Genomic DNA, 25,159 nt, shown 5'->3' on the forward strand with positions numbered 1-25,159 from the left:
CAGATGAAGCTGTTTCTCTAGAACTTATATGGGATACCTCCTCGTGTTTAATGAGAAATGTGATCCCTGTGTTGAAGCATTTGGTAGAGATTGCTCACAAGAACTCCTATGTTATTTGACATTTCCGCATTGCAGTCTCTGTTAAGAGTGATACTGCTAATGAAAACCTCTAAACTCTATGGTGTGGGAGACTGCAGTGCCTAAAACACAAGCAAGAAATTAGTATTTCAAAGTTTTGGCACAGGGTTTTGAAAATTTTTCCTCTTCCATATTACCATGAATATTAATCTAGAGATGATCTAGACAAAGTCAGCAAATCTCTATCTATGCCTAGGGACAAATGGGCTTAGTAGTTTTTGTCCGTTGGACAGTAATAGTTAAATAAAAGAATAACCAAGTCAGTGAGTATAAATTAGTTCTCTCTGAATGCAAGTTTACTAAGTGGAATACTTRCAGCATTCATAGATCAGATGCTCAAGCAGACTTAAGCCTAATTTTTAAGAAYCTCTCTCTCCTAGAGGAGAACCTGCAACTGCATGATAGAAGTATAAGCATCATACACCCTACAAGGAGGTCCATCAGAAGAGCATTGGTTACAGCCAGTGTGCTAAGAATAGTGAATTGGTGAAGGGAGATGATCAAACATTAGAAGTTCATGTGTTAATTCTGAGCTGTAGGATTCTTCTGAGAATTCTTTTCTGGACTTTGGTACCCAAGTCATTCTTTTTCTTGTAGAACACAGGTGCTGGTGTTCAAGAGCATTTGCCCAAGATGGCGCAATATTCTCAAGAAGAGAAAATTGCTACACGTCAGGCTGTGGGGTGAGCTGATCTGATCTAGCTGCTCACCTCTGCTGAAAAGGGAACATCCTGGTCCTAGCTGTGAGCTCTGGCATTTGCTGATCCTGTCTGAGCCAATACTACTCACTAATTCACCAAAAAAAACGTGGAAGGTAGGGGGGTGGGGAATGGGCTTCTGCTGGATCAGTGAATTCATCTGGCTCAAGGAAGGCTCAGACAAGCACTGCAACTGGTGCAAAAGGGAAGGGTGGAGAAGGAATCCTTTGCCTGGAGCAGGGGAATGGAGAAGAAAGATGGAAGAGAAAGATCTTTCTGTAGTGAGCTGTTGATACCATCTCAGGATTTTGTAGCACTTAGTTTCCTCTTCCAAGGGAGGCAGTAGACCTGATAGACTTCTTGTAGAAAGATGCTGTGGATAGAGGAGTCTACATGGGTTCAAAAGGAGATACGGCAAATATGTGGAAGAGACATCCATTGATGGTTGCTCTGTAGAAGACCACAATTGGCTCAGGAAGCACTGTGATCTTAACATAGTTGGGATCTGGAAAAGTGCTGGGGTAGTGGTTGTTGTATAAGTTTCTTTTTTCCTCTCTTCCCTAAGCATCTGCTAATGGCCACCCCCAAAATTTGTTGGAAAAGTGACACAATGACATGCAAGTCATTCCTCTTGGTGTTTTGTATTTCATGCCAGCAGTGGATTGTGTGACATGCATGTTGAACAGGCTGCTGAAGTTCAGCATTTTTTGTATCTGAATTAGTTTAATGATCTCCTGAACTATAGCAGAGGCCTCAAGGTTGTAGTTATCCCTGCTGTCTCTGTCTTCTTTCTGCCTGTAGGTGCCGCCAACTGTGCTTATATCAGAWGGGTAATATACCCACCAGAGTTTCTTGCTGGGAATGATGGTAATTTCTTTGCGTGCTTGTTTGTTTATGTGGAAGTCAGGCCACATAGTACTCCTCCGTGATGACCATGGTCTTTCTTCACACGGTCCGTGTAGTCAGCACCTTGGTGACAAAATACTGGCCCATGCAGACCCTTGGTCTGAGCCAGCRTGGCCATTCTAAGGTTATGTTCTTTCTGATGCCGGAGGTACTAAGCTACTGTGAGGTGGGAGCCTTTTTCACTCATGTTATAAATGTTACTTTGCAGAAGAGATTAGTAGTCTGCCTTAGAGAACAGGGAAAAGAGAGGGATGGGTTCTGGTCTAAATAGTCTGTAAACTTTGTTTAATTTAAATCAAGTAAAGCCTGTTACTGAATTCCTAGTTTTGCTTCCATTTAGGTTACTTTGAGCTGTACAGTTATGCTTCCTCATTTTCAATATATGGTTAAACAGTGGTGGTCTTGTAGCTTTGTTGGCCTAAACATGTAAAGAAGTCAAGTCTTGTAGGGACTTTTTTTTTTAATTAATCTTTGAGATTTATTTGGGAAAAGAGAGTAAAAATCCTGTGGGCACGTTCATTCCATGTTACTCCAAGAGGATCAGCTAAGCTTCTTCTGTCCTCGTGTTTGGTACTGAACATGCTAAGAAGCTAATGGTCTTGAAGTTTGCTTGATGGTAGAGCATACAGCTGATCTTCTTGATTTCTTACCAAAACAAGAGAAACAGGTTGACACTGAATATACTGTTTTAAGAGGCCTTCTAGCTTTTGAAACTTCTGCATTTGTAAAATGACCGAGGACTTCTCACCTTTATGGAACATTGAATGGTATTTGGCAAACAAGGCAGTGATGCAAGTTTTCCATAAATAGGGGTTTCCTGTGACTGGCTAAGCTGTGAACAAAAATGAAGAGTGTTCAGCTGTAGGTAAAGCGTGCTCTGTAGGTGARGGAAGGAAGCAGAACGTTTGTCAGAACCTTACAGTGGCACCTGCAAACAGCATGGGAATACCAGTTTTTCAAAAGAGGGGTTTCTCCATCCTGTTCCTGATGAAATTGAAAACTGTTGCAAGGTTGGTGCAAGCCCTGTAGTTGAAGGGGATCCTGCTTAAAGTAGTGTTTTTCTTGCATGTTTTTTTTATGTTCAAGATATTTGTTCTGTGATTGGTTTATTTCTTTAATACCCTTACTTTCTGCTCAGTAATGAAGTATAAGGACTGATTAGAATATATGGTAACTTCATGTCCAGTCTGGCCTGCTGCTTTTGAGAGGGAAGAAAAAACCTTCAGTATTAAACATCGTGCCTACCTTATGTTAGGAAATTGAGGATTTGGAGAATAAGAATCCTGTTATATAATCAAAGTGGACGCAGTTGGAAGGTTTTTTTTTTCCTTCATGTGTTTTCAATGTGGAGGAGTTAAATATTTCTAAAAAGAAAAGTATTTTGCATTTTGACTCTAAGCTTAAAATGAAACCTCAAGCACTGGAAAACCTACCCTTGCATGTAACGATGCAGGTCAGTGTTGAAAGAGGAAATGCAGCAGGGTCAGAGCACAAACATTTGGAAAAAGCTTGACAAATACAATCTGGCTTATTGCCAATCCCCCCCGCCCCCCCAACCTCAAGAACTTACCCCTCCCAAAATCTTTGAATGGTTGTAAGAGGCCGTGTCAGTTGTGAAATCACAGCAAGAGTAAAGGATTAGCAAATGATAAGAAACGTGAATGAAGTTTTATGTTGTGAATCAACTTGGAAAAGGGTTTAGTACATCTAGGAGAACAAAAATTCCATGTGGAAAAATTGTGACATTTGGTTAACTTTGTGACTCAGATGGGGATGTTATCACAATAAATTTAGTGTTACATTTAGCAGCACTAGTGAACTGAATTTTGTTCTGAAGCTTGATAGCACATGAAAGAGTATTGTTATAAAAATCCTTTTTCAAATCAGCCACTCTGACTGTGCAAACCACCCTGAAGAGAAGACTYATTGGTTTTATGTCTTAACTATGTCAGTCATTCGATTTTAATCTTTTAATATTTAGGGTTAAATGGAAAAAAGCTGGTTTCTAAAGGAAAATTTCTAGTAGACAAGAGAATTGGAAACAGAATATATTAGGACACCTGCAACAAATGATCTCATTTTGAAAGAAAAATGCAGATAATGATCTAAGAAATGTTAGGGTGCAGTGTTCTAATGATGGGAACAGAATTTAGTAGATTAACGGAAAAAAATCCCTTTATTTTTAGTTCTTGTTATGTCTGTAAATAACTGCAGGTGCCTGCAGACCAATATGCGGTTTTGTTGCTTTGATCCAGTTAAATAAAGTTAGTATCTTTTCGTGTACAAACTTGTATGGAAAGAATGAAGTACACACATTATAAATTACAGAAATTTCATTTTCAGCCACCTGCCTAACTGGATAATAATAAGCCCAATAACCTAATGGTCAGTGTTATTTTCACAGCTTAAGGTGATGAAGTTTCAGGATGAGTTAGAGTCTGGGAAAAGACCCAAGAAACCAGGCCAGAGTTTTCAGGAACAGGTTGAACACTATAGAGACAAGCTGCTCCAGAGGGTAAGAAACATTCTTTATGTTTGGCTCTGATTCTGTGATAGGCTTTTATTGAGTTTGTCAAATGTAAGGTGGCATTAAGTGTAACAACAAATGGTTCTAGTTAAAATTCCATTGTAATGTCAAACTGCATGACTAAATCCAGGTGCTTTCTGCAGAGTAGCTATAATCTCTTTTTTTTATCAAAGTAAACATAACATTTCAGACCTCATGGATGAGTATCGTTAGAATGCCAGAGGATATTGGAAACCTTAAGGGGTCACTTGGGGACCTAGTATACAAAGCAAATCATTAGGTGCGGGCAAGGCAGGGAGAGCTGTCAGTTGAAGATGTTCAGCAGACTTTCAGGTTTACTTCTAGTAAGGAAGAGAAGGAATAGTATTAAGTAGCATATGCACTTCTTCTGATTCTCCAGTGTCTCTGATTTCCTGGCTAATTCCAGCTCATACTGTCACCCAAAGGTGAATAATCCTGTGCCATTGCCATTTTCAGTAGTCCTCTCTGGACTCTGAAGTCAGAGGGGCTTTAAACAGTAGTGTCAGGTAYGTGATGTGATTTTTGAATCTTTGAAACATAACCAAAAATGTAGGTTATGTTTGGACAGTGTGTTAAGTGAGAGAGGATAAGGGCCAGTTGCTTCTTTGATCTGGCTTCACAACCTGACAGATCAATGATAAAATTACAGAAATATTGCTTCTGGCATGTTATCAGAACTAGAACTATCTGTGCAGTTTCTTTGAAGCCACAAACAAATACAGCAGGTTTCACTAGGGGGTTTTCTGTCACTTCTTCTTTGGATTATTTGGTGCTCAATATATGGCTAATTCACTGCAATAACTTTTGCACAATACCTTGCAGAAAGAGACCTGTAAAAATTAAGAAAGTTGATCCATGGAGCAGATTTACACATTTGGAGCTTGATGGTAGCAGTTAAGGCTTTAATTCATATGAGTATCTTTTCTTTTAAATGTAATTGTATCCTAAAAGTTCCCAGAGAAGTGATTTGTGTAGTAAGCACAGAAAGTTTGGCAAGTCAGTCAGTTAAAAAGAACACACATTGTAATCCTGATAGCTTTGTTAGATGGCTTGTGTTGAATTAATTCAACCAGTTTTCAAATATTATATACTTTTAGTAATTATCTGGCTTTTCTRTTTTCATTTTCAATGATGAAATTAATGTTTAGTTACAAATATCCCATGATAATTATAACTGGCATTCCTTACAACACTAATAATTCCCCTGTTAGTGAATAACTGGTTGTGTTTTGCATTACCTCCAAAATAAAGATAATTTTGTATAAGAATAATAATGTGATACTGATTCTGATCACACTTTCCACTAACTTAGTGGTCATCATTTCCTGTCTATTTTACTATAGAATAAGCTTTCCAAGAGTAAATTTCCTAGTAGTGTTATATATTGTTTAAGAGACTAGGAACTTACAGTTGTTTAAAATATGTTTGTTCCTGTTTGTCGAGATTAAAAAAATTAGTCAGTTATGCTACCAAATGTACGAAGTATATCTTAAAAGTCCATTGATTTTAGTGGAATGCAATGGTAGCTTATAATGGAAGGTATGATGATAAGGGACTTTTGTAAGTTTTAATTGTAAGCCTTCCATATTAAGAAAATTTGCAACTTGTAATATAATGTAGATGTAATATAGCTGTCCTGATATTTCCTGCACTTGTATTAATGTCTTTTTTTTCCTAAAAACTCTTCTTCTGTTTATCTAAATCACCRGTATTATGTCTTCCCTTCCTTATGGGATATGCAATAGACATCTCTTTATTTATTTGTTTTGCCATGGGGGAATTTTTTTTAKTGCCAGTATTTGAAGAAGTGCATATTTCAGTGTCTGTGTTCAAACTTGCGGATAGTCTAGGTTTATTTTTGTGTAATAATTTTTCTAACTCTTTGACAGACAAATAAGTGCACTTAGGTGCATATTTTCTTTTAAAGTGGTTCTGTTGGTGAACAGAAATGGAACATGTTTGGATTTTTGGACAGAGTAGAAGTTGCTGCAGAACCTGATTTGTGTTTTTGTTTTGTTCTTAAGCATCTGGTAGTTATAAGATTGTCTCAATTTTCAATCTGGAATCATGAAGATGAATGCATATGTTTAAGTAGAAAGAAGTTCCTGATATTCTCAAATGTTTAGTTTAAAAATCTGTTATAGCTGTACTATTTCCCTGAAATTTGTAAAACTGGGGAGTGTTCATTTCCAATTAGATCCTCAGATATGCTTTGTTCTTCAGAGAGTGTCATTTTTTGTCTTTTGTCAGAGTTTGTGTTACGTTAAATATTTCTCTTGTTTAGCAAGCAGCAGTAAGGGTTTGGAGAGGGTGTACAGTGTGACCATTACTTCCTTCCCAGATTAAGTGCTATGTTCTGTTAGTACTCGGTGCTTTTTCACTGTTTGCAAATAGCGTGGATATCTTTGCTTAATGATCAGTCACACCTCCTCTGAAACGATTAATGCTTCTCATAATTCAGGAAAAAGAAAAAGAGTTGGAAAGAGAACGGGAAAGGGACAAAAAGGACAAGGAAAAATCTGAAACCAGGTCCAAAGATAAGAAGGAAAAGGAGGAGTGTACACCAACAAGAAAAGAGAGGTATGGCTTTCCTTGTAGTAAAGTGGATGGGAGGAAAAACCTCACAGTTAATATCTTTGTATACAATGGCAGGCTTGAAACCAGGTTGTGTTACATGTCTTATTTGAAAAAAAAATTGCTTTGGATATTAAAACATATTTCAAAGTTTTAAATGAATTTGCATTTTTATCCTGTCTCAACTGACTTATCCTTCTGAATAGAATCCTCTTTTGTTTCATTTAAGCCCTTGAAAAAACATGATAAAATAATGACCAACTGAAACCAATGTATATTTAATTATGGTTTTTAACAGTAAATTAACTGCARTGTATTGGTCAGAAAACTGCACTGAAATCATGCTACTTTAACAAAATAATTTGTGCTGGTTTAAATATTATTCATCTTATAAAAATTTTTCAAGACAACTGGTTTAGATAGTGTAATCAATCGTACACTGTGATCCTTTAATACTTGTGTAGCTGGAATCTTCYGTGGTTTCATTAAGCATGGCTATGGTAAAATACCTTGCTTTGTCAAGAAATTATGATGGAATGTTTTTACGCTGTTATAAGCAAAGATCAGTCACAGGCCTTAATTCTTTTAACTAGAGAAAGTCTGCTTCTSATGTTGAAACTGATTTTTCAGTAATTAAAAAGCCCACTACTTTTTAGTTACTTAAAAGGGTCTTACATTACACTGGCAAGAGAAAACTGTATCTACAGAAAGGAATCAATTTTTTCAATATACATTTTTATTTCTTTGTRTGTCTGTGTATATATGTACATAACTGTATTTGCTTTCTTTACGAAGGAAAAGACGACACAGTGCTTCCCCTAGTCCATCTCGCAGCAGTGGCAGTAGACGAGCAAAATCCCCATCACCAAAATCAGAACGCTCAGAGCGCTCTGAACGGTCCCACAAAGAGAGTTCACGTTCCCGGTCGTCGCATAAAGATTCTCCCAGAGATGTCAGTAAAAAAGCCAAAAGGTAAGTTGGCATCTTCTCTTATCAGATTGCACATAAGTCAGGTGTGTAAGTCTTTTTGATCTTAGCAGAGCGTGTTGGTTACCCAAGTATTTTCTCTTAAGGAACTATACTGCATGTTCCTCATTAACATCTTTAGACACTTGGTGTTTAGATGTATACAGCCTTCTGTCTTGAGAACTAAAAAATGTTGTTTTCTATGTTCTTGTTTACCTAATTACTGATAACTTTGAGAAATGCAGCTTAAACCAAATCAACCTGCTGCTTTATTAGTTTTTTATTTTCATGAAGCTTCTGTGGCCCATGGAAGTTTTAGAATTATAGTGAGCATGCTGTGTTTGGGCTTACACAAAGCTCCTCTCCCATGGCTTTTTTTCATGGAAAAAAATCTAGAGTAGATACTGCCCAATCTCCAGACTGATGCAAGTATAGGTCTCTAGCTAATGTTAAGCCCGAGGTGAGATGATTATTCTATTGGTGCCTTTGAAGCTTTAAATACTTTGATTGATGTTTCTGCCTTAGCCAAACTCAAAAGTTCAGCTTCCGCTTCTTTTAGATGTCTAGAATATCTTATTGCACAGACATGCTGAGGAAATTCYTGTAATGCAGTTGTGAAAATTGTAGCACAGACTTCCAGCACAAGAATCTGATTACTGTAAGTTAGCAATTCAATGAGAACTAGAAAGGTGTTTGATATTGCTAATTTTTTTTTGTCAGCATTAACATGGTGGTCATATTCAATTTAAATATGAGAGATTAATGCATTAGGTGTGTGTTAGATTACAAAGTTTATTCACTACCCATTTTTTTTTCTCTGGGGTTAGATCACAAGCTAAACATGTTTGGTGAGAGTCAAAAGCTTTTCAGCACAACACAGTTAAACATAATTTCTCATTTCTCTTTTCTTCTATATTCTATATCAGCTGCTATTAACACAAGAGCCAAGGTGGCAGAGGCATATGTGGAAGCTTATAAATTGCTTAAATTGGTTTAAGAATGGCATGAGTCAGTGTTATTTTTCTTGTAGGTTCTGAGCACTGAAGTTAAGCCAAAATGTATTAAAAAGCTTATGCAAAAGTTGCCTTTTTATCAAAAACAAGATGCTAGTCTGTCATTTCCCATTACTAGTGACAAAAATATTTTTACCTAGATTAGCTCAAAAAAATGAATGTCAAATACTTGTAGAAAAAGTTGGTGTTATCAATTAGTATCTGATATAAAACTTTATTTTCCAGGTCACCGTCTGGCTCCAGGACACCCAAAAGATCGAGAAGATCACGATCCAGATCCCCTAAAAAGTCAGGGAAAAAATCCAGGTCTCAGTCCCGTTCTCCTCACAGATCTCACAAGAAGTCAAAGAAAAGCAAACACTGACAATGTTAATATTTTTTATGATGCTGTCACTTACTGGAAATGCGGTTTTGTTTTTGTGCCTGAACAGTCTGTTTAAAAACAAAAAAGCATTCCTGAATTTTTTTTTTTTGTGAATGCACGTGTATACTCATGAGTATCTGCATCTGTAGACCTGTCATTGTTTTATATTGTACAAAATATCTTCATTGTGGCTATTTCCCAAATGAAACATTTTTGTGTTTAGAAGTTTCATCAAAAATGTGTGTAACTGATCTGCTGGCAGTAGTGATATTTTGTTTTAGAATGTTGTGACATAGCAGAAATAACTCAAATGTTCCCCCTTTTGTAGCTTTGACAATTTGAATTAGATTTCAAATAAAATCTGAACAGAAAATTAAGATGTTGTTTTCTTGCCCCACTGGTGATACAGATCTATAAAGGAATTCATAGTTTGTTTGGAAGTACTGTGTATTTCAGACATACTATGGTGTTCAGATCTTTCAGTATAGCACTAGTTCTGTTCCTGTTTTCACTAGCTTGACTATCCAGATAAAAAGCACCTTTTGAATCCAGTGGATGGGTTTTTTTTCCTCTCATGGTATTTTACTGTAGGAACAGTTGAAGAGTTTGGTACCTACCATGATAAGCTTTAAAAGTAAATCTTGGCTTAGTGGTATTTCTTCATTTTAATTGCAGGGAATATTTCTGAAACCAGAGTAATTATTTTGTTCATTTTTAAAATGCACCTCTGCAGAGGTACATCATATGTATATGTATATCATATATATATGATGTATTAATAATGAGCCATATTTATGGCATGCACTGGGAACAATATAAGGAAAGCAAGCCTGAGACTCAGTGACTTCTTCCTCAAGTATAGGTACAATAGTTGCAACCTACAGTACATTCTTGTTTTCTAAAACTGATTTTTACTCCAAAAGGACAGCTTTTACATTATTTTATTGAATTTATTCTTCTGTTGTGGAAATTCTTCAAAATAGAAGAAATTAAATTTTTATTACATATTTTATTTATTAATACTTTGAAATCAAGAGGCTGTTTAACTTTTTTTCAATGTTAGGCTTTCTCTTCTCCAAACCTGTTCTATGTGTTAGACATTGAAGTGGCTTTAAATCGCTTCACCTTGGTCTCTCTCATGCAATTTTTTTTTTCTGGGGTGGAGGGGGGAGAAATGGGGAGGGTTCAATGTTTATACTTGGAGGTGTGGGCAGATTGTAATAAAAAAATAAAATTAAAAGGGATCTGGCCTCCTGTGAACTGTTTCTAAGAGCAAAAGCTGTACCTATTACAGGCACGGTGCTGGATGATGGCCTGCTATTATACTTGTGTAACTACAGGTTTCATGTTGTTAGAATTTTGTAAATGTGACAGGGAAAATCTTATCTTATGTATGTATATAGCCTAAAAGGCAACACTTTACGAAGCAGGATCTAATATGTCTTTTGAGAAGCCTGCATATTTAATTCAAAAAAAAAAAGTTTTCTCCAATTTTTCCCAATGGGAGACTTTGTTACAATGCTATAAAAATTGTTGTAAATGTGAGAACCAAGTGAAGAATTACTGAAAACTTTGCTAAGTAAGAACTGAGAAGATGTTCTGGAATACTGAAAGCATGGAGAATACATGTTTACTGTGAAGAATTCCTTGGAGTGAGTTTTGAATACATGCATTAATAATGAGAAAAGAATACACAATATATCTGTTTATATTATGAAGAATCTGTTTTAGAAATATCCAGAGTTTATTTTTTGTATTTTTCTTTTTCTCTGTAGTGTAAGTTCATTTTAGATCCCGTTGGCTTTTTTAAAACTATTATTTTTATCTTGGGACTGTTATTAAAGGAGTTAATGGAATAAGAAATTATGATGTTCTAGGTGAAATGAGGATAGTTTTTCACAGGAGCATCGTATGTTCAGAATCAACCGTGTATTTCATTTGATAGTTCAAAATCCTCAGGGTGGAAAATCACTTAGCATATAGGTTAGCCATACTTTTCAATAATTAATTCTGATTTCAACTTTTATGAAATTCTCATCAGTGGTTATGAAAGATTCAAGCAAAGGAGCTATAGGAGCACACTCGTTAGACTTTATTTTTTAACAGCTTTATTCTATAATAGCATTTATCAGTATCTTTATTCCTTAAATACCATTTGTGTGACCATTCTCTTATCTCGTTCTTTACTTTGTATCCCTAGCTTTAGAAAAGCTGTTTTGTTACTAATAGACTTTCAAGAGCTATTAAGAATCTGTATACTTAGCCAAATGCCTGTATTTTTCTTCTGAAAATAACATCTTTTGATCCCGTTTCCTCTTTTTATTTTGTTCTCTTCTTTTATAAATAGTTTTGTTTATAGCTTGGCTTTTCTGCAAAGAAAAGAAGGGGCGGGGGGATGAGTATCTGGAAAAAAATCTTTTATAAAAGAGTTCAAATTACTATTGAAGAATGAAAATTAGGCTGCCTGTGAAATTTATTTTTCGTTGGTAGTTGGGTCATGTTGCAGTGCCTAGGTGTAGTCTGAGCGTGCCATTGCTGCGTGACTCGTTTCTGCAGCGTTTTGGGGTGAAATGATGAAAAAGTGTCTACCCTATGTAGAGTAGGAATAACTTACGTATCATTGATTTGGCATTTGGAAAGTAGCATTGAGGTGAATCCTCCTGAAACAAAGCTCTGAGCTGAAGAGGTTTGGTCCAGTGTTTCCAAACAATTCTTTTGTGACTCTGTAGGGAGAGAGCTCATTATCCTTGAATATTCCCCATTCAATGGGGCGTCAGACCCTGCGCTTTGGAAGGGGGATGGGAGATGAACGGCTAAGGGGTTTCTCTGTCCTGTCCTGCTCCTGCCCTGCCTTATGGATGATTGCAAAGGTAAATATTCATGCTTTAATTATTAGGTTTATGCAAACCGGAGGAACAGAAYGTTGCTTGCTGCAGTAGAGTTCTAGCCTGGCTGAGCAGCGCCCGAAGCCCGCGATGGCAGCTGGTGAGGCTGATCTCAGTGTGGCGTGTGCGGGGCTTGGGAACTGCAGCTTGAATGTGCGTTTTATGCTCCCAGTTACCTACTGGAGCCTGTCATGCTGCTGTGTTTGGGTGAAGCCTGCCCGCTTGCCCGTGTGCTCAGCGTTACGGGACCTTCTGGTGTTCAAGCAAAGGCCACCCAGGTGCAGAGCTGCCCCTTCAGCCCTGTTGTTTCTGCACCAGTCCCGGCCTGGGTGCGTGTTTTGTAAGAGTTAGCCAGATTGCGCTTTCAGCCTGTCGGCGGTATCTGGATGGAAAAAAGCTGCTTGGTTGCATAGAGCCTCCTTCCGACAATCACAGTGTTGTGTTGATGAGTATTAGCAAAGTGTTTATAGTTTTAACTTGTCTTTTTAAACTCTGCGGCTTCCTTTGACTTCTCTGTGCACCAGCTGTGCACACCGTTTGTCGTACTGTTTGAAGAAGAGCTGGTTTCTGCAAGTCAAGTTCACTTAAGTTTACTTAAGGCAGTAGTAGTCACTGCATTAAAAAAAAAAAAAAAAAAAAAAGATTTTTGAAGTGCAAGACTAAAGCACTTACCATCAAGGGTAACAAATTATACTTTCCAGAACATATGTTCAGAATTGTATCCACTTAAAGGCTTAGCTAGTCCCTTCGTCCCAGTGACAATGTATGAATGTACTGCTTCCTTTTGCAATCATAAATCACCTGCTGCATTAATTTAACAGTTCTACCTAGGTGCAAGTGAAACCCTTTAAAGGTGCTGGATTATTATATTCATTGTGCTGTTTTTTTTCTTCATGTGTAACTACTCCCATGCTTTTTCAATTATGTACTTTATTATTCTGCTAGCTCGTCTTGAAGTGACCTAATTTATTTTTTTTTTTATAGAGAATTCTCATAGGGTTATGCTGATACTGTCCTGGATGAGACTTCTTTAAAAAGCCGATAATTTGAAGTAGTCAACCTCCAGGTAGAACTTGACCCCAATAGCTTTCTCCCCTCCCCCCACCGTCTTAGTTTTTGAGGAAATATATTGGGGTGTGTTTCCTCTAATGTTTTCCCATCGCTGCTGCTGCTTTTTTTTTTTTTCCATCTAAATTTCTTGGAAGAAAACCAAGATTTTTATTGCCTTAAAATGCACTGGCAGTTGCCTCAAGACCTCAAGACTGGATAGTTTTCAGACTTGTACTGATTTTATTTAATAAACTTCTCAGGCAGGTTTTAAAGCTAAAATTGTCTAAAAATTGTATCAAAACTCTTATCTGACTTGAGACAACTAAGTTACAGAGCACTAAAATGGAAAATCCAGTTTTATATTTAGGGATTTGGGGGGATTTAAGGAATGCTCTTTGCCTGTTAAAAGAAGATACTGCTTTCCTGGAACTGTACCTATAAGAGGAAAGTATCTTGAATGCGTTCCTGTAACATTAATTGAAACCTGTAGCATCTTGTATATGCAAAAAGCAAGATCAGCCAAAAAGGGCAGATCTATTCTGAGTGTCTTTGATTATTTTAGGCAGCTTTTTTGTGTTTTTGTCCTCCTCATGTGCGTACAGTCTTTTGGAGGAGTTAATGCTTTAACAAATAAGAAATAGAAGCAGTGTGTGTAGTGTTTCTGCAGATGTCTTAAGGTCTGAATTTTGTGTCTTATTCCAGACTGCTGGCTTGCTGAACTGTCCTATAGGCACCTGAGGAATCYGGGGTGGGAGGTTGTTTCTTTCAACTAGTGTGATTCTATACCAAATACTTGCATAAAAACATAGATATTTGACACCATTAAGGCAAAAGTAGTTTTTGAAGTGTATTTTAATGGCTGTCCTTTTTGTAAAAATTTGGTCTAGTTTCTCTATATTTTCTTTGTTTAAAAAATCTAGAATTTTGGGCGGTTATGAAGGTCCAGCAAGAGAAGTGAATTCTCTATAGCTGAAGACAGCTGCAGTGGAGTCTCCTATGTGAGAAATTTGTAGGGTTTTTTTTTTTTTTTAAACCTGATGTTCAGTATCCTGAGGTTTACCAAATTATGAACTTGATTTTAGGAGCCAAACCCTGGAAATTAGCTCAGAATTTAGTTTCCTGAACAAGGCTGTAGAGTTCCTAAGTTTAGCAGATTTTATTAAAATGACCCATAGTAATATTTGGAAATTCCTTTTTGTTCTCATTACTGCATGAAATACTACAAGACTTGTAGTATATTGTTAGCTCATGCTGTTACTGATATTAGTGAGTAAGTCACTTTTGTAAGAATCATAACTAAAATGCTGATTTAATTTTGTTCAGATGTATTTTTCCTGTGTAGGACGCAGAAGTCTGAAACAGTTGCGTACTATTTTCCYTCCATCTGCTTCTGTCAGAGCACAGTCAATTTTCATGGGTGAAACCTGTTGCATTTATCGCTTCTTTCTAGTGTCTAATCTTGTACAGGGATGTTTTACTGTGTAACCCTGTCATAAGCTGGAAAGTTTTCAGTTTGTGGTTATTTAAAGAGGAAATGATAGTTTCACATGAACTTTTTTGTCTTACTTGCTTTTGGTTTTGTACTTTATGCAGAAAAATTTCCAAAGGACATGGCGACAATAAAATTGTCAGTTTGTCAATATTTGGAAATGGTTTTATTTTTAACGTGGAAAAGAGCGATGTTGGTGTATGTTATGCTAACAGCAGGTTCTTGGCCTTGCCAGCTTCTCTGTTAGCTGACCCCGATTTGTGCCTGTGTCGCCAAACTGGCCGACTGCAATTGCTGCTGCTGGTCTCGTCCTGTCAGCACTGACCTTTTGGTTTCTCGTTGAAAGGTTTGGGCTGCTCGCTTTAGTGCCTCATGTGATCCTCTCTTGAACAGGGGAAACCTCCCACTTGGAAACACTGCTTAGATGTTGAGATGATGGGCGGCTTTGCAGTACCTGAACCAGTCTGCTGAACTTTAGCCTGTTTAGCCTGAGGAAACGGAGCTGATGTAGTGGCATAGTGTGAAGTTGCATGTCATGGCTGAGCTGCTGTCGCGGTGTGGCCGCTCTATGGTGGAGGTCCTGTTCTTGCCTTCTCTGTGCCACCTTTTATGTTACTTTTGTGTCATCTCTGGTGATTAATCAGTTCATTAAGCAAAAAAAAAAAAAACAAAAAACTGTTTTCACTTGGTTGGCTTTCCATTGGCTTAGTGAGTTGAACTGGCTCCATGCAGGGTCCAAAGCAGCCGGGGGAGTATGTGTCTGGGAACATCCTGGGAGCAGGACGGTCTTGGTTTTTGGTACTGTTCACTTGTAACATGTAACATCATCCGTGGTGTTTTCACCGGAGTGTCTGATTTGATAAGATGGGCCAAGGTGCTGCTGCACTCTGCATCCCCCTTGCTTCCCCTTTTCCTGGTCACCACCTCCTGTCACTTTCCCTCTGTGAGCTCCAGCTCGTGTTTGACCACCTTGAGGACTGAGCGAGCTCACTAAACCTGGAGAAGGATAGCCTGGCACAGGCAAGCCGAAGGAGTCATTTGGTTGCTTCAGCGAGCTGAATCCCCTTGTGGAAAGATACGACCAGCACAGGGGTGGGCAGGTTTATGTGATGAAGTGCGTGGGAGGAAGGAAACGTGGGAACCAGGACCACGTCATGCAGCAGCAGTGAGCTGGTAGATGGGCTGCGCCTCCCCCGCTCTCCCAGGAGGTTTGAACCCGTTGGTCAATTCCAAGCACATCTGAGAGGAACAAAAGCCTTCAGGGGAATTGACTTTCCACAAGTTCTATGAAATGAGGCCAAAAAGAGGAAAGAGACCTTCTAAATGCCCCCATATGATGGGAAAGGCTGGAAAATGAACTGTTAGACTGTTAGAGCCTAGAGCATCCATTTGGGAGCGATTGAGTGTCCCAATTACTAAACATCTTCACTTAGAGCTCACAGTCCTGAAACATGATAGCTTGTGGTATTCCTGGAACTACTTGCTCTATATTTATTTTTACTCCTCTGTGGACTGGAAAACTTCCTGTAGCTGCTTGCCTAAAAACCGCCTGTCAGTTTTACTCTTGAAGATCTTGTCTTGTATGAGTTTGCTGGCAGTGGAATCCGTTGTCTGTTCCATGATTCTGCTACTCTGGCTTCTGGGCTGGGCCTAGGTCTGAGACTTTGGCCATTAGAACTTGTAAGCTTAGTATGCTTTTAGAGAGTGTGCCTGTAGAAAGGAGAAGGGCCAAGCACAGGGCCTGTGTAATAGGTCTCAGAAATCTTTTCATGAAAGATTTAATGGAGGAGGAGTTTGGAATTCGTGCATGCAATTCAGGTTTGCAGAAAATGGATCACAGGACTAACCTGTGCTCTGGATTCAACTTCCAAGATCTTTATTAGAGATCAAGATGATCACCAAAGTCATCATCATCAGCAGAAACCAGTTTTGGTCTCTTTAGCCATGGTAAAAATGTTCACCTTTTGTTTCTGCAGTGGTTTAGCCAGATGTTTCTGCYTGCTAGGTACTGTGGAGCTAACATGACACTGTGCAACAAGAGAAGCTCAGAGACTGGAGATGAACTTTGAACTTATTATGGCATAGAGATGTTTATTATCACTGATACTGGTAGTTTTCATCAAAAAATCCTCTGGGTTGCTGGTGACTTATTTATTCCTGACATTTTAATTTATTTTCCCTGCATTATGGGAGAAGAACTGTCTGCTAATTAACTGAATGAAGAATCTTGCCTTGGGCAAACTCTGGAAGAGAATTGGCTATAAAATTTAGGACAAGAGACTGGGATTGAATTCTGGCCATGTTGTGAATTGAGAGGCTGGGGGTTCTTTTTCTCCATTCTTACAGAAGATAATTACTAGATAATTAGAAAAAAACAAAACAAAAAACCCCAAGTCCCATTAAAGCCTAATTTCTAGGCACTTAAGTTTCACTGGGGGATGTTCATCTTCTTGCCAGCCTGTAGGAAGCCCTCACTGTGTGATATGGAGTAGAATTTGATAATGTTATAGAAGGAGAGTCCCTTGTTCTCAAATCTTGAAGATTAGTGATTAATTTCAAACCCGTCATTTCTATGCAGTCATTTATAGCATGTTGCACGTTAGCTACATAAGAACCACTGAATTCTGTTTTGTCCAAAGCTAGGCTAGTTGGATTTGTGTTTTAAGGCAGGGATTGGGGAACCTCTGCCCTGGGCCTGGATGAGGAGCAGCTCTTTTGCTCCATCTGACTGCGTGCGTCCAAGGGAAGGACGTGCAGCTTCCCTGACCCCCCTTGCTCGGTTAAGTGGGAAGGGGCGGGGGGTCCCCAGCAGGGACGGGTGACGCAGTGGGGTGTACGTACCGCTGCGGGGTGGCTGTGACGGGGCCCTGCCTGCGGATACCGTCAGCGGGGAGAGGCRAGCTGACCGGCTTAAGAGAATTAGGGGTGAGGAAACACAGGGTTCCTGGGCACTGCAAGCCTTGGGGTTGAGGAGAGAAGGCTGCTAGGACAGTGTCGTCATGTGGGTCGTGGTTCGACGGCAGGGAGGTTCGGGATACCCTAATCTGGGCGTGGGGAGAGCAGTGCTTTGACTGGGGAGTGTGGCTAAGGCGGCTCTTAAATGTGACCTGCCGAAGATTTTGGAAGTCCTTGATGTGAGAGTATGTTGCCTTTTGTTTTAAGGTGTGCAGTTGTAAAAGCTGAATCTCTTAATTTAGTTTAGAGCATAAAAGAGTTACACAGCAGCTGAGAAAGAATTTTTAATTTTAATAAAACTCGAATAGCGACTTAGCTATGCTGTATGTCCTCCGGACATTCATAAAGTTCTGGAATTCCTTCAGCTGCACAAACAGGATTTTATAAATATTTATTGAAATCAACTTTGTTGCAAATATCACTTATGTAACTGGAGGTAAATGTAAAGGAGAAATGGAGGGTAAGGGAACAGCTTGCCACAGCTGTCCACGTTTTTAAATACTTCTGTTTTATGACTAGCTACCAACTCCTGTTTTAATTTTGGTCCGTGCCGGTTGTCGTGCAGCACGGCTTGTGCACGCGCGGCGCAGAGGGAGATGCGGGGGAGACGGGTGCTTTCGAGGGGAGGTGGCTGCGCCAGTGGCTTAGCTCAGCGCCTGCTGAAGGCTGGAGCCGCGGTGCAAACGAGGGCGCTGCGGGGGAAGTGAGCTGCCGCCGCCGCCGCTGCCCCGCCGGGCACTGGAGAAGCTGTTAGACCTTAGCCACGGTGCTAAAGGAGGGGTGCGAGATGTAAACGCCTGCAACGYTGAAGGCTACTGCACAGGCTCTTGTCAACCTTCTGTAGTGGTAATGCTCAAATACGGTATTAAACAAATTCACAGATCTCCAAGTTTGGGTAGCTACTTAATTTTATATAAATCCTGTTCAYACTTTGAGGTCTATAACTTGAACTTTAGTTTTAACAATCTCACCTTCAAGCAGTGTTTGAGAAACTCAGCATCCGTGTTTATCCTGCATAGATTAGGTTGGATATGGATGCTTTTATCAAATTCTCACGCCCAGAATTTACCATAGTCTAGGTGTAAAACAGTGTAAACCTTCATCTTTCATCCAGAAGTAGTTTATCTGAATAGATAAAATCGTGCTGAAACTTGACGTCAGAAAAGCCGCTGTTCCCGCTGCGGCCCTGGGAGGCTGGGAGAAAGGCAAACCTGGCAGCGCGACAAGCGGAGCCCGGAGGCGCTGCGGGGAGGGGGGAGCCCTTTGCCAGCCCCCTCGGCTCAGCGGAGACAGGGTCCTCTGGGAACTGCGGAGAATTCTGGCTGAGAACATAACTTAGCGGGGAGGAATCACTCAGCTAGTCCCCACTTAGGTCATGTAAATATGAAATGTAAAGATCTTAAATATAATTATTGACTATAAAATATTAAACTAACAAACATAAAATATTAAACTAATGCATAAAACATTTATGCGTGAAATGCAAAAATGCATTTTTCTCACAGTCTGAATTAGGGGGCTTTGATCACTGTTAGTTAACCCTCAATTTTTACATTGCTTATTGCAGAGTTTGAGGTAAATATAGCTGCCTTCTTTATATCTGAGAGATGACTGGATCATCGCATATGAATACCAGCATGGGAAAAGATGCATTTTTCCCTGCGCCATCATAGCAAACAAGATCTAATATTTAAAAGTTAAGCTGAACAAGAAACAGGCAAGTTTGGTGTTTTTAATGGTGAATTTTCCTTACTGAAGGACGGATAATGTCATTATTGAATGTGCGTGTTCTAGTATACTGAATACTAATGAGSCTAAATTAAAGTAGCAAGAAGTAAAACAGAGGGTGGAAAAATTACAATAAAGCAGCTGGACAAATCTGTGAAGGGTTGTGTCCGCTCGGCTGCGGAGGTTCCTCTTTTGCAGAGCTACGGTAGCTAACGCTGTCGCTTGCAGCTTTTATTGTGCTGGTTTTGGCGTAGGCGCGACCCGAAGGCCGCGGCRCGCCTGAGCCGACCTGCGACGCGCTCGGCCGCCTCGCTGCGCTGGGGTCCAGGGACTAAGCCAAGTGCTTTTCCCTAGAAGGTGTTTGAAAAAATAATATAACTCTTTCACTAYGCTGTTGATTTTAGTGCAGTTTTCAACTGACTGCAGTCAACTGAAGCCCATGATTAAAATCAACCAAATCCTTAAGCATTTCACTGCTTTGGGGCTCTATTTTACGACAGCTTTTTAAAAGCTTTAGGGCAGCCTTCAAAATCATGGAGGTGCATCTCCAAGGGGTGTAAGTTATCAGCCCTCCCTTTGGTGAGGGTCTTGTCCCTGGATCTGTCATAAAAAACCCTGCTGCATCGCGTTCCTTTATGTTTTGTGTCTGCCATAGTCTACCTAAGGGTTTTGTGGGTTTTTTTCCACTTCAAGTGCAAAAACCAAGAGTTGTTGTTAACTGTCAGCTGCCTGAAGATTGTTGTCAGCACTTGGAAATAGATGACTGATCGGTACAATCTGCACATTTTTACAAGTCTGTCTTTTGTTTTTGAGCTCGGAGGAGGGGGGYGAGCTGCTTGGGGGAATTACGATGATGCTGCAGCCCGTTGCTCTGCGCCCTGCTCGTGTCTTGCCGAAGGGCCGACCTCTGGCAGCTGGCACCGCCGCGCGAACTCCCCTTCCTGGCTCCCAGCTTGCCATGGCGGTTCCCTRCTTGCCTACTGACTTATTCCCAAAGATCAGCAAATGCTTTAAATCCCAGACTGCAGAAGAAAGAAAAAAAAAATCCAAATCCCCTTCAGGAGAGCTCTTTGGAGGGAGCCTTTCGGGAGTCTTTTATACAAGAACATGGCCCTAAACGGTCTGTTTCAGATCCGTGTTTTTCTTTTTTTTTTTTTTCAGTTTATGCTTAGAATACATAGATACCTCTCTATATGTGTGTGTATATAYRYATWTWTATATWTKYGYGTGTGTGTRTRTATATATATATATTTATAAAACATTAGATGTGTAGATGATTTAAAAAAGCAAGCCCCAAACTTGGTGTGAGTTGAAAGTTGGCTGCATAAACGTTCTGCAAATAAACTTATTAAATATTCATTGATATTGAGTTGCTTAAAGTGATAACTGAACTACAAGGTCTGAAACCTGTTCCGGGAGGATCGAATGCTGCAGCTGCACCGAACCCCATTGATTTCGGTTGGGTTCTGCATGGGTGCTTGAGTCCACCTGCACAGAATAAATACATATAAAACTCCTGTTTTGAAAAACAAGATTCCGTTCTGCAGCGTGTAGGTCAAATTCAAGAGCTGCTTGGACCCGTGTTTTCCTCAGCAGTGGTGGAGCAGCGTGACAACGGCAGCGTTGCTGCCGGTACTCATACGCTCCCCGATTCGGAGAGATGCAACTGCTATGTAACAGCAGGAGGGCACAGAATCCAATTACAGCTTTTAATGTTTGGGTTTTCTGATTAGTTTTGCCATTTTAAATGTTTTACTTGTAGTTCACGTTCGCTTATCATTATTTGTTACTTGCTAAATTTTAAATTGTACAAGAATTGGAGACGGCTTTGTAGCTTCTTATAAAATTTCATACCTGTCTTCAAGCAAATGAAATGGAAAGAAGGGATTAATTCAAACTTCTTGGTATTGTAATGACTTTCACTGCGAGGAATTGTTTTAGCTCCCTGTAGTCTCTGCCCTTTGTTTCATTAATGCTGCAGTGCGATATTGGCGGGGGATACTCTTTTATGAACTGTGGTGTCTCAGTACTGACATTGGTATTCATGATTTAGTATTGCCTAACTGATGCTATTAAAGACCTTTCCAAAATTAAAAATAAATGTTTCTGTTTTAGCTGGGTGAAGGTCATTTCATTTTTAGTGAGCATGTAAAGGAAAAGAAATATGAGATCCTTWACTTTATCAAAAGGCTGTAGCAGAAGCCTTTTGTAGGCAAAGAACTTGAGGATTAGAACTAAAGGATAAAAACTGCAGGATTTTTATGCTGCAAGATGCTTCAGAGGTGTATATGCTTTCTCATTGTAAATTATRTCTCAGAAGTTACCAGTCAATTGTTTTAATCTCTTTGAGTTGAAACTTTGCATTCATTTTGCCAAAYATAAGATGCAAATTACTTTTGTAGAATGTGGCTTTAAATGCTTCACCTGGAGTGYGCGCAGTAAAAATGTCTCCTCCTTCCCCCTCCTCGATAAAATATGTACTTCTCTCAATACTGAGTGATTCTTTCAATTTTGCTRTTAACAAGCAACTCCCATGAGAAAAGTTATAGTAACATTTTAATAATACTATCGGTATCACTGACGGTTTATGAAATAATTCTTCTGCGTTTGGTGGGGTTTGAGCGTTGCTTTTCATGCAGATAGGACGCAATCTAGATGGCAGCAGTGTCTCAGTGCCCGGCGCTCGTCGCCGGTAACCCTGGCGCTGCCGGGCCGGAGACGGGTCTGGCGCCGAGCTCTCTGGAAATCCTCGCGGCTGCAAGGGCCGGCCCAGGAAGGGCGGCGCGCTCCTGCTGCGGCGTGACTCTTCGCTTTGGCGCTGTGCTGGGCGCCTAAGCCTGGCCGGAGGAGAAGCTCGGCTCTTAATTTTCCATGTCCCCCACCAGGATTTTCCGATAGAAAACCTGGGAGGAACATGAGAATCCTCTTGCTACGGAATATAAAGGTTGCTCATGGCACGTTTAGCTCCTTGACTCTGCTGTACTGTTTTGTTCTGATYTTTTTATGCAGTGGTACAAGACATACACCAGCCTTTCTGTTTTATCTGTGAGCTTGAAAGCATGTCCCGTACTTCTCAAATCCGTGCCATTCAGGGAAGAAACGCTCCACAAAGGAACGCTGGTCAGCTGCAGCAGCGGCAGAGCCGGCCGCAGTCCCCGGCCGCGCGGTCCCCCGGCCGCCCAGCCCTGGCCCCCGTGATTAGAGGTGGCYGCAGAGACGCCCTGTGCACGAAGGGGAAGGACGGGGGGAATGCGGGAGCTGCTGGACAGGAAGGACCCACCGGGTGCCTCTGCATCGCTCTGCCCGCCCCGGCCCCRTCCCGCGGGAGCAGGGGCGCCCTGGGGGTACCGACCTTGGCGGAGCCCTYGCCCGCGGCTCGGAGCCGGGCCGTGCTTGCCTCCTGCTTCGGGGCTGCGCCGGGGCCTCGGGCGGGCGGGCAGACCAGCCGTCCCGGGAGTGACAGGCTTTCGTGACCCTTAAATTGGGTTAACTGCGGAACAGTCAGGGGTCAGTTATCCTTGCAGAAAAGAAAAATGCCCTCCAGATGCATCTCTGCCACCTAATCCTGATAAATGGGGAAATAAAAATAAAAACAAAATAATCAATTTTCTTTTGGCCAAAAAAAAAAAGTCCCTGCTGGAGCGCTGTGTTGTTTCACTGGCTTCTCGCCTCTGTGCCGCTGCCGTGTGCTCAGCCCCCTTCCTGCTTTGGGGAAGAGAGCAGGGCAGGGAAGTCACAGAGACATTTCCTCTGTGGAAACTGTTTACACACCACATCATGTCCGATGCGGAGACGGCTGCTTTTCGCCCTCGTCATGCAGCAGCTGAAACCACTTCAATACTCTTCTCCCTTGCTGCTGTGGGAAGCCCTGAGCAGCGGTTCGGCAGGGCCGGAGGGACGACGGCCCCGCTGGGGCAGAGGCGGCCGCCGAGCCCCGCTTCCCGGCGCGGGGGGCGTTCACCTCGCGAGGAGCCTGGTGCGCCAGGTTTTACCCAGTGGAGCCATCACTGTGCAAACGGTAATTTAAGCAGCGAGGCAGCTTCAGCTGGCCCAAGCGCTGTAAAGAAGACAGGCGCGACTGCAAACGGCGTCTGGAACCCGTGCTGCGGGAAGCCTCGCTCGCGCCCGCCGGCTCCGCGGCGCTGGTGGGCTCCGGCCACRCCGTCGCCTTCTGCCCCGGCCAGCGGGGTCTGGGCACGTCTGCTCTACGGCGATCGCTTCCCAGGTGTATCAGGCGTAGCCTGCTGCCTCTGGCCTAAAGGACAGCGTTTCGGGTCCCAGGGGCAAGCTGCAGCGCTGCCGCGGGCGGGGGTGGCGTCTACCGCCGGTCCCGACGGAGACAAGCGGGGCCGAAGGCGGGGGAGCAGCGGTGATGGGGTTGGAATTGAGCCTCTCGGTGCTCGCTACTAACAGCAAACTCGTTGTAATGCCGTAGTGGACTGGCTGCTCCCAGGCAATCGTGGTCGATGGCTAATAATGAGCAGGAGTGCGGCRCCTGTGCCGGAGGAGCCCTGTGCCGGCAGGTCCCCAAGTGCTTCGTGAGCAGGTTGGGCGAAGTCGCAGCTGCCGTCCAGGCAAACAGAAAACTGCAGAATAACTTGTTATTTACAACGGGTGTAAACTATTTTTAAAAACTGAAGGAAGATGTATTTCMTTCCATCTGAGCTACATCAGGAACATCAAGTTTGGGGGGGTTTTGCTTTTTTTTTTTTGGAGAACTTAGTCGAAGACCTTTGAGAAATTTGAGTTTCTGCAAATATCAAGTTAACAATGTAGGGAAACTGTATAGGGGACCCTATGCTTCAAGCCTTTCATGATTTTTTTTTTCTTTTTCCTCCTATTTTTCCTGTTTCCTGTAACCAATACACCTTTAAAATGTCAGGAACATAACTAGTAAAATCCTCAGAAGATGGAGCTTGATCTGTCGAACAATCAGTAGTCACGTTATGGCTACATGTAAAGCAGAGTCAGTGGAGGGCAAAGTCCTGTTCCACTCTCTTCTCAAGGCTCCCTGCCCTTGGCGGGTTTTGCCCGCTACAACTTTGAGGGATGCACATCCGCTGCGCTCCGCGCCTCGGGAAAACGCGCCGCTTCTTCCTCCCGGGAGGAGCGAGCCAGCAGCCCGGCAGAGCGCGGGCACCACGGCGAGGAGAGGAACGAGCGGCTGCCAGAGCTCTTTGACCTAAAGAGCAGGAGAGTGAAAAAAAAAGAAAAGGGGGGGCGGGGGGGGCAGAACCCCCCAACCTCGCGGCCCTTCCGCAGCCGCACGAGCCCAGCGGCTTCTCCAGCGCCGCTGGCAGCCCCCGGCCGCGGGACGGCGCCTTGCCAGGGAGGTTCCCCGGGAGCCGGGAGCTTCCCCCGGGAGCCGGGATCGCCTCGGGGAGCAGGGATCGCCTTGGGGGAGCAGGGATCGGCCCGGGAAGCCGGGATCGCCTCGGGGAGCAGGGATCATCCCCGGGAGCAGGGATCGCCTTGGGGGAGCAGGGATCGCCTCGGGGAGCAGGGATCACCCCCGGGGAGCAGGGATCGCCTTGGGGGAGCAAGGATCAACCCAGGGAGCAGGGACCGCCCCTGGGAGCAGGGATCGCCTTGGGGGAGCAAGGATCAGCCCGGGGAGCAGGGACCGCCCCCGGGAGCAGGGATCGCATCGCCTTGGGGGAGCTGGGATCGCCTCGGGGAGCAGGGATCACCCCCGGGAGCAGGGATCGCCTTGGGGGAGCAGGGATCGCCTCGGGGAGCAGGGATCACCCCGGGGGGCAGGGATCGGCCCGGGAGCAGGGATCGCCTTGGGGGAGCAGGGATCAGCCCGGGGAGCCGGGATCGGCGCCGGGGTGCGGTGCGGATC

At 42.1% G+C, this 25,159-nt stretch overlaps 1 protein-coding gene across 7 annotated transcripts in view; it reads left to right on the forward strand.

Annotated features, from left to right (window-relative positions):
* The window catches only part of U2SURP (U2 snRNP associated SURP domain containing), a 47,105-nt gene extending 37,521 nt beyond the window's left edge, over window positions 1-9,584 (forward strand). For 5 of the 7 annotated variants that reach the window (XM_026086981.1, XM_026086982.1, XM_026086975.1 and 2 more), the window contains 4 exons: window positions 4,147-4,257; window positions 6,752-6,870; window positions 7,660-7,836; window positions 9,069-9,584. In XM_026086981.1, coding sequence (XP_025942766.1) covers window positions 4,147-4,257; window positions 6,752-6,870; window positions 7,660-7,836; window positions 9,069-9,207 — 546 coding nt within the window. In that variant the 3' untranslated portion in view covers window positions 9,208-9,584. The remainder of the gene's footprint in view (window positions 1-4,146; window positions 4,258-6,751; window positions 6,871-7,659; window positions 7,837-9,068) is intronic. The other 2 variants (XM_026086978.1, XM_026086977.1) reach the window with 1 other exon arrangement.
* The last annotated feature ends 15,575 nt before the right edge of the window (window positions 9,585-25,159 follow it).

This window comes from Apteryx rowi, unplaced genomic scaffold (assembly GCF_003343035.1).
Source record: "Apteryx rowi isolate R43461 unplaced genomic scaffold, aptRow1 scaffold_70, whole genome shotgun sequence".
Classification (NCBI taxonomy): domain Eukaryota; kingdom Metazoa; phylum Chordata; class Aves; order Apterygiformes; family Apterygidae; genus Apteryx; species Apteryx rowi.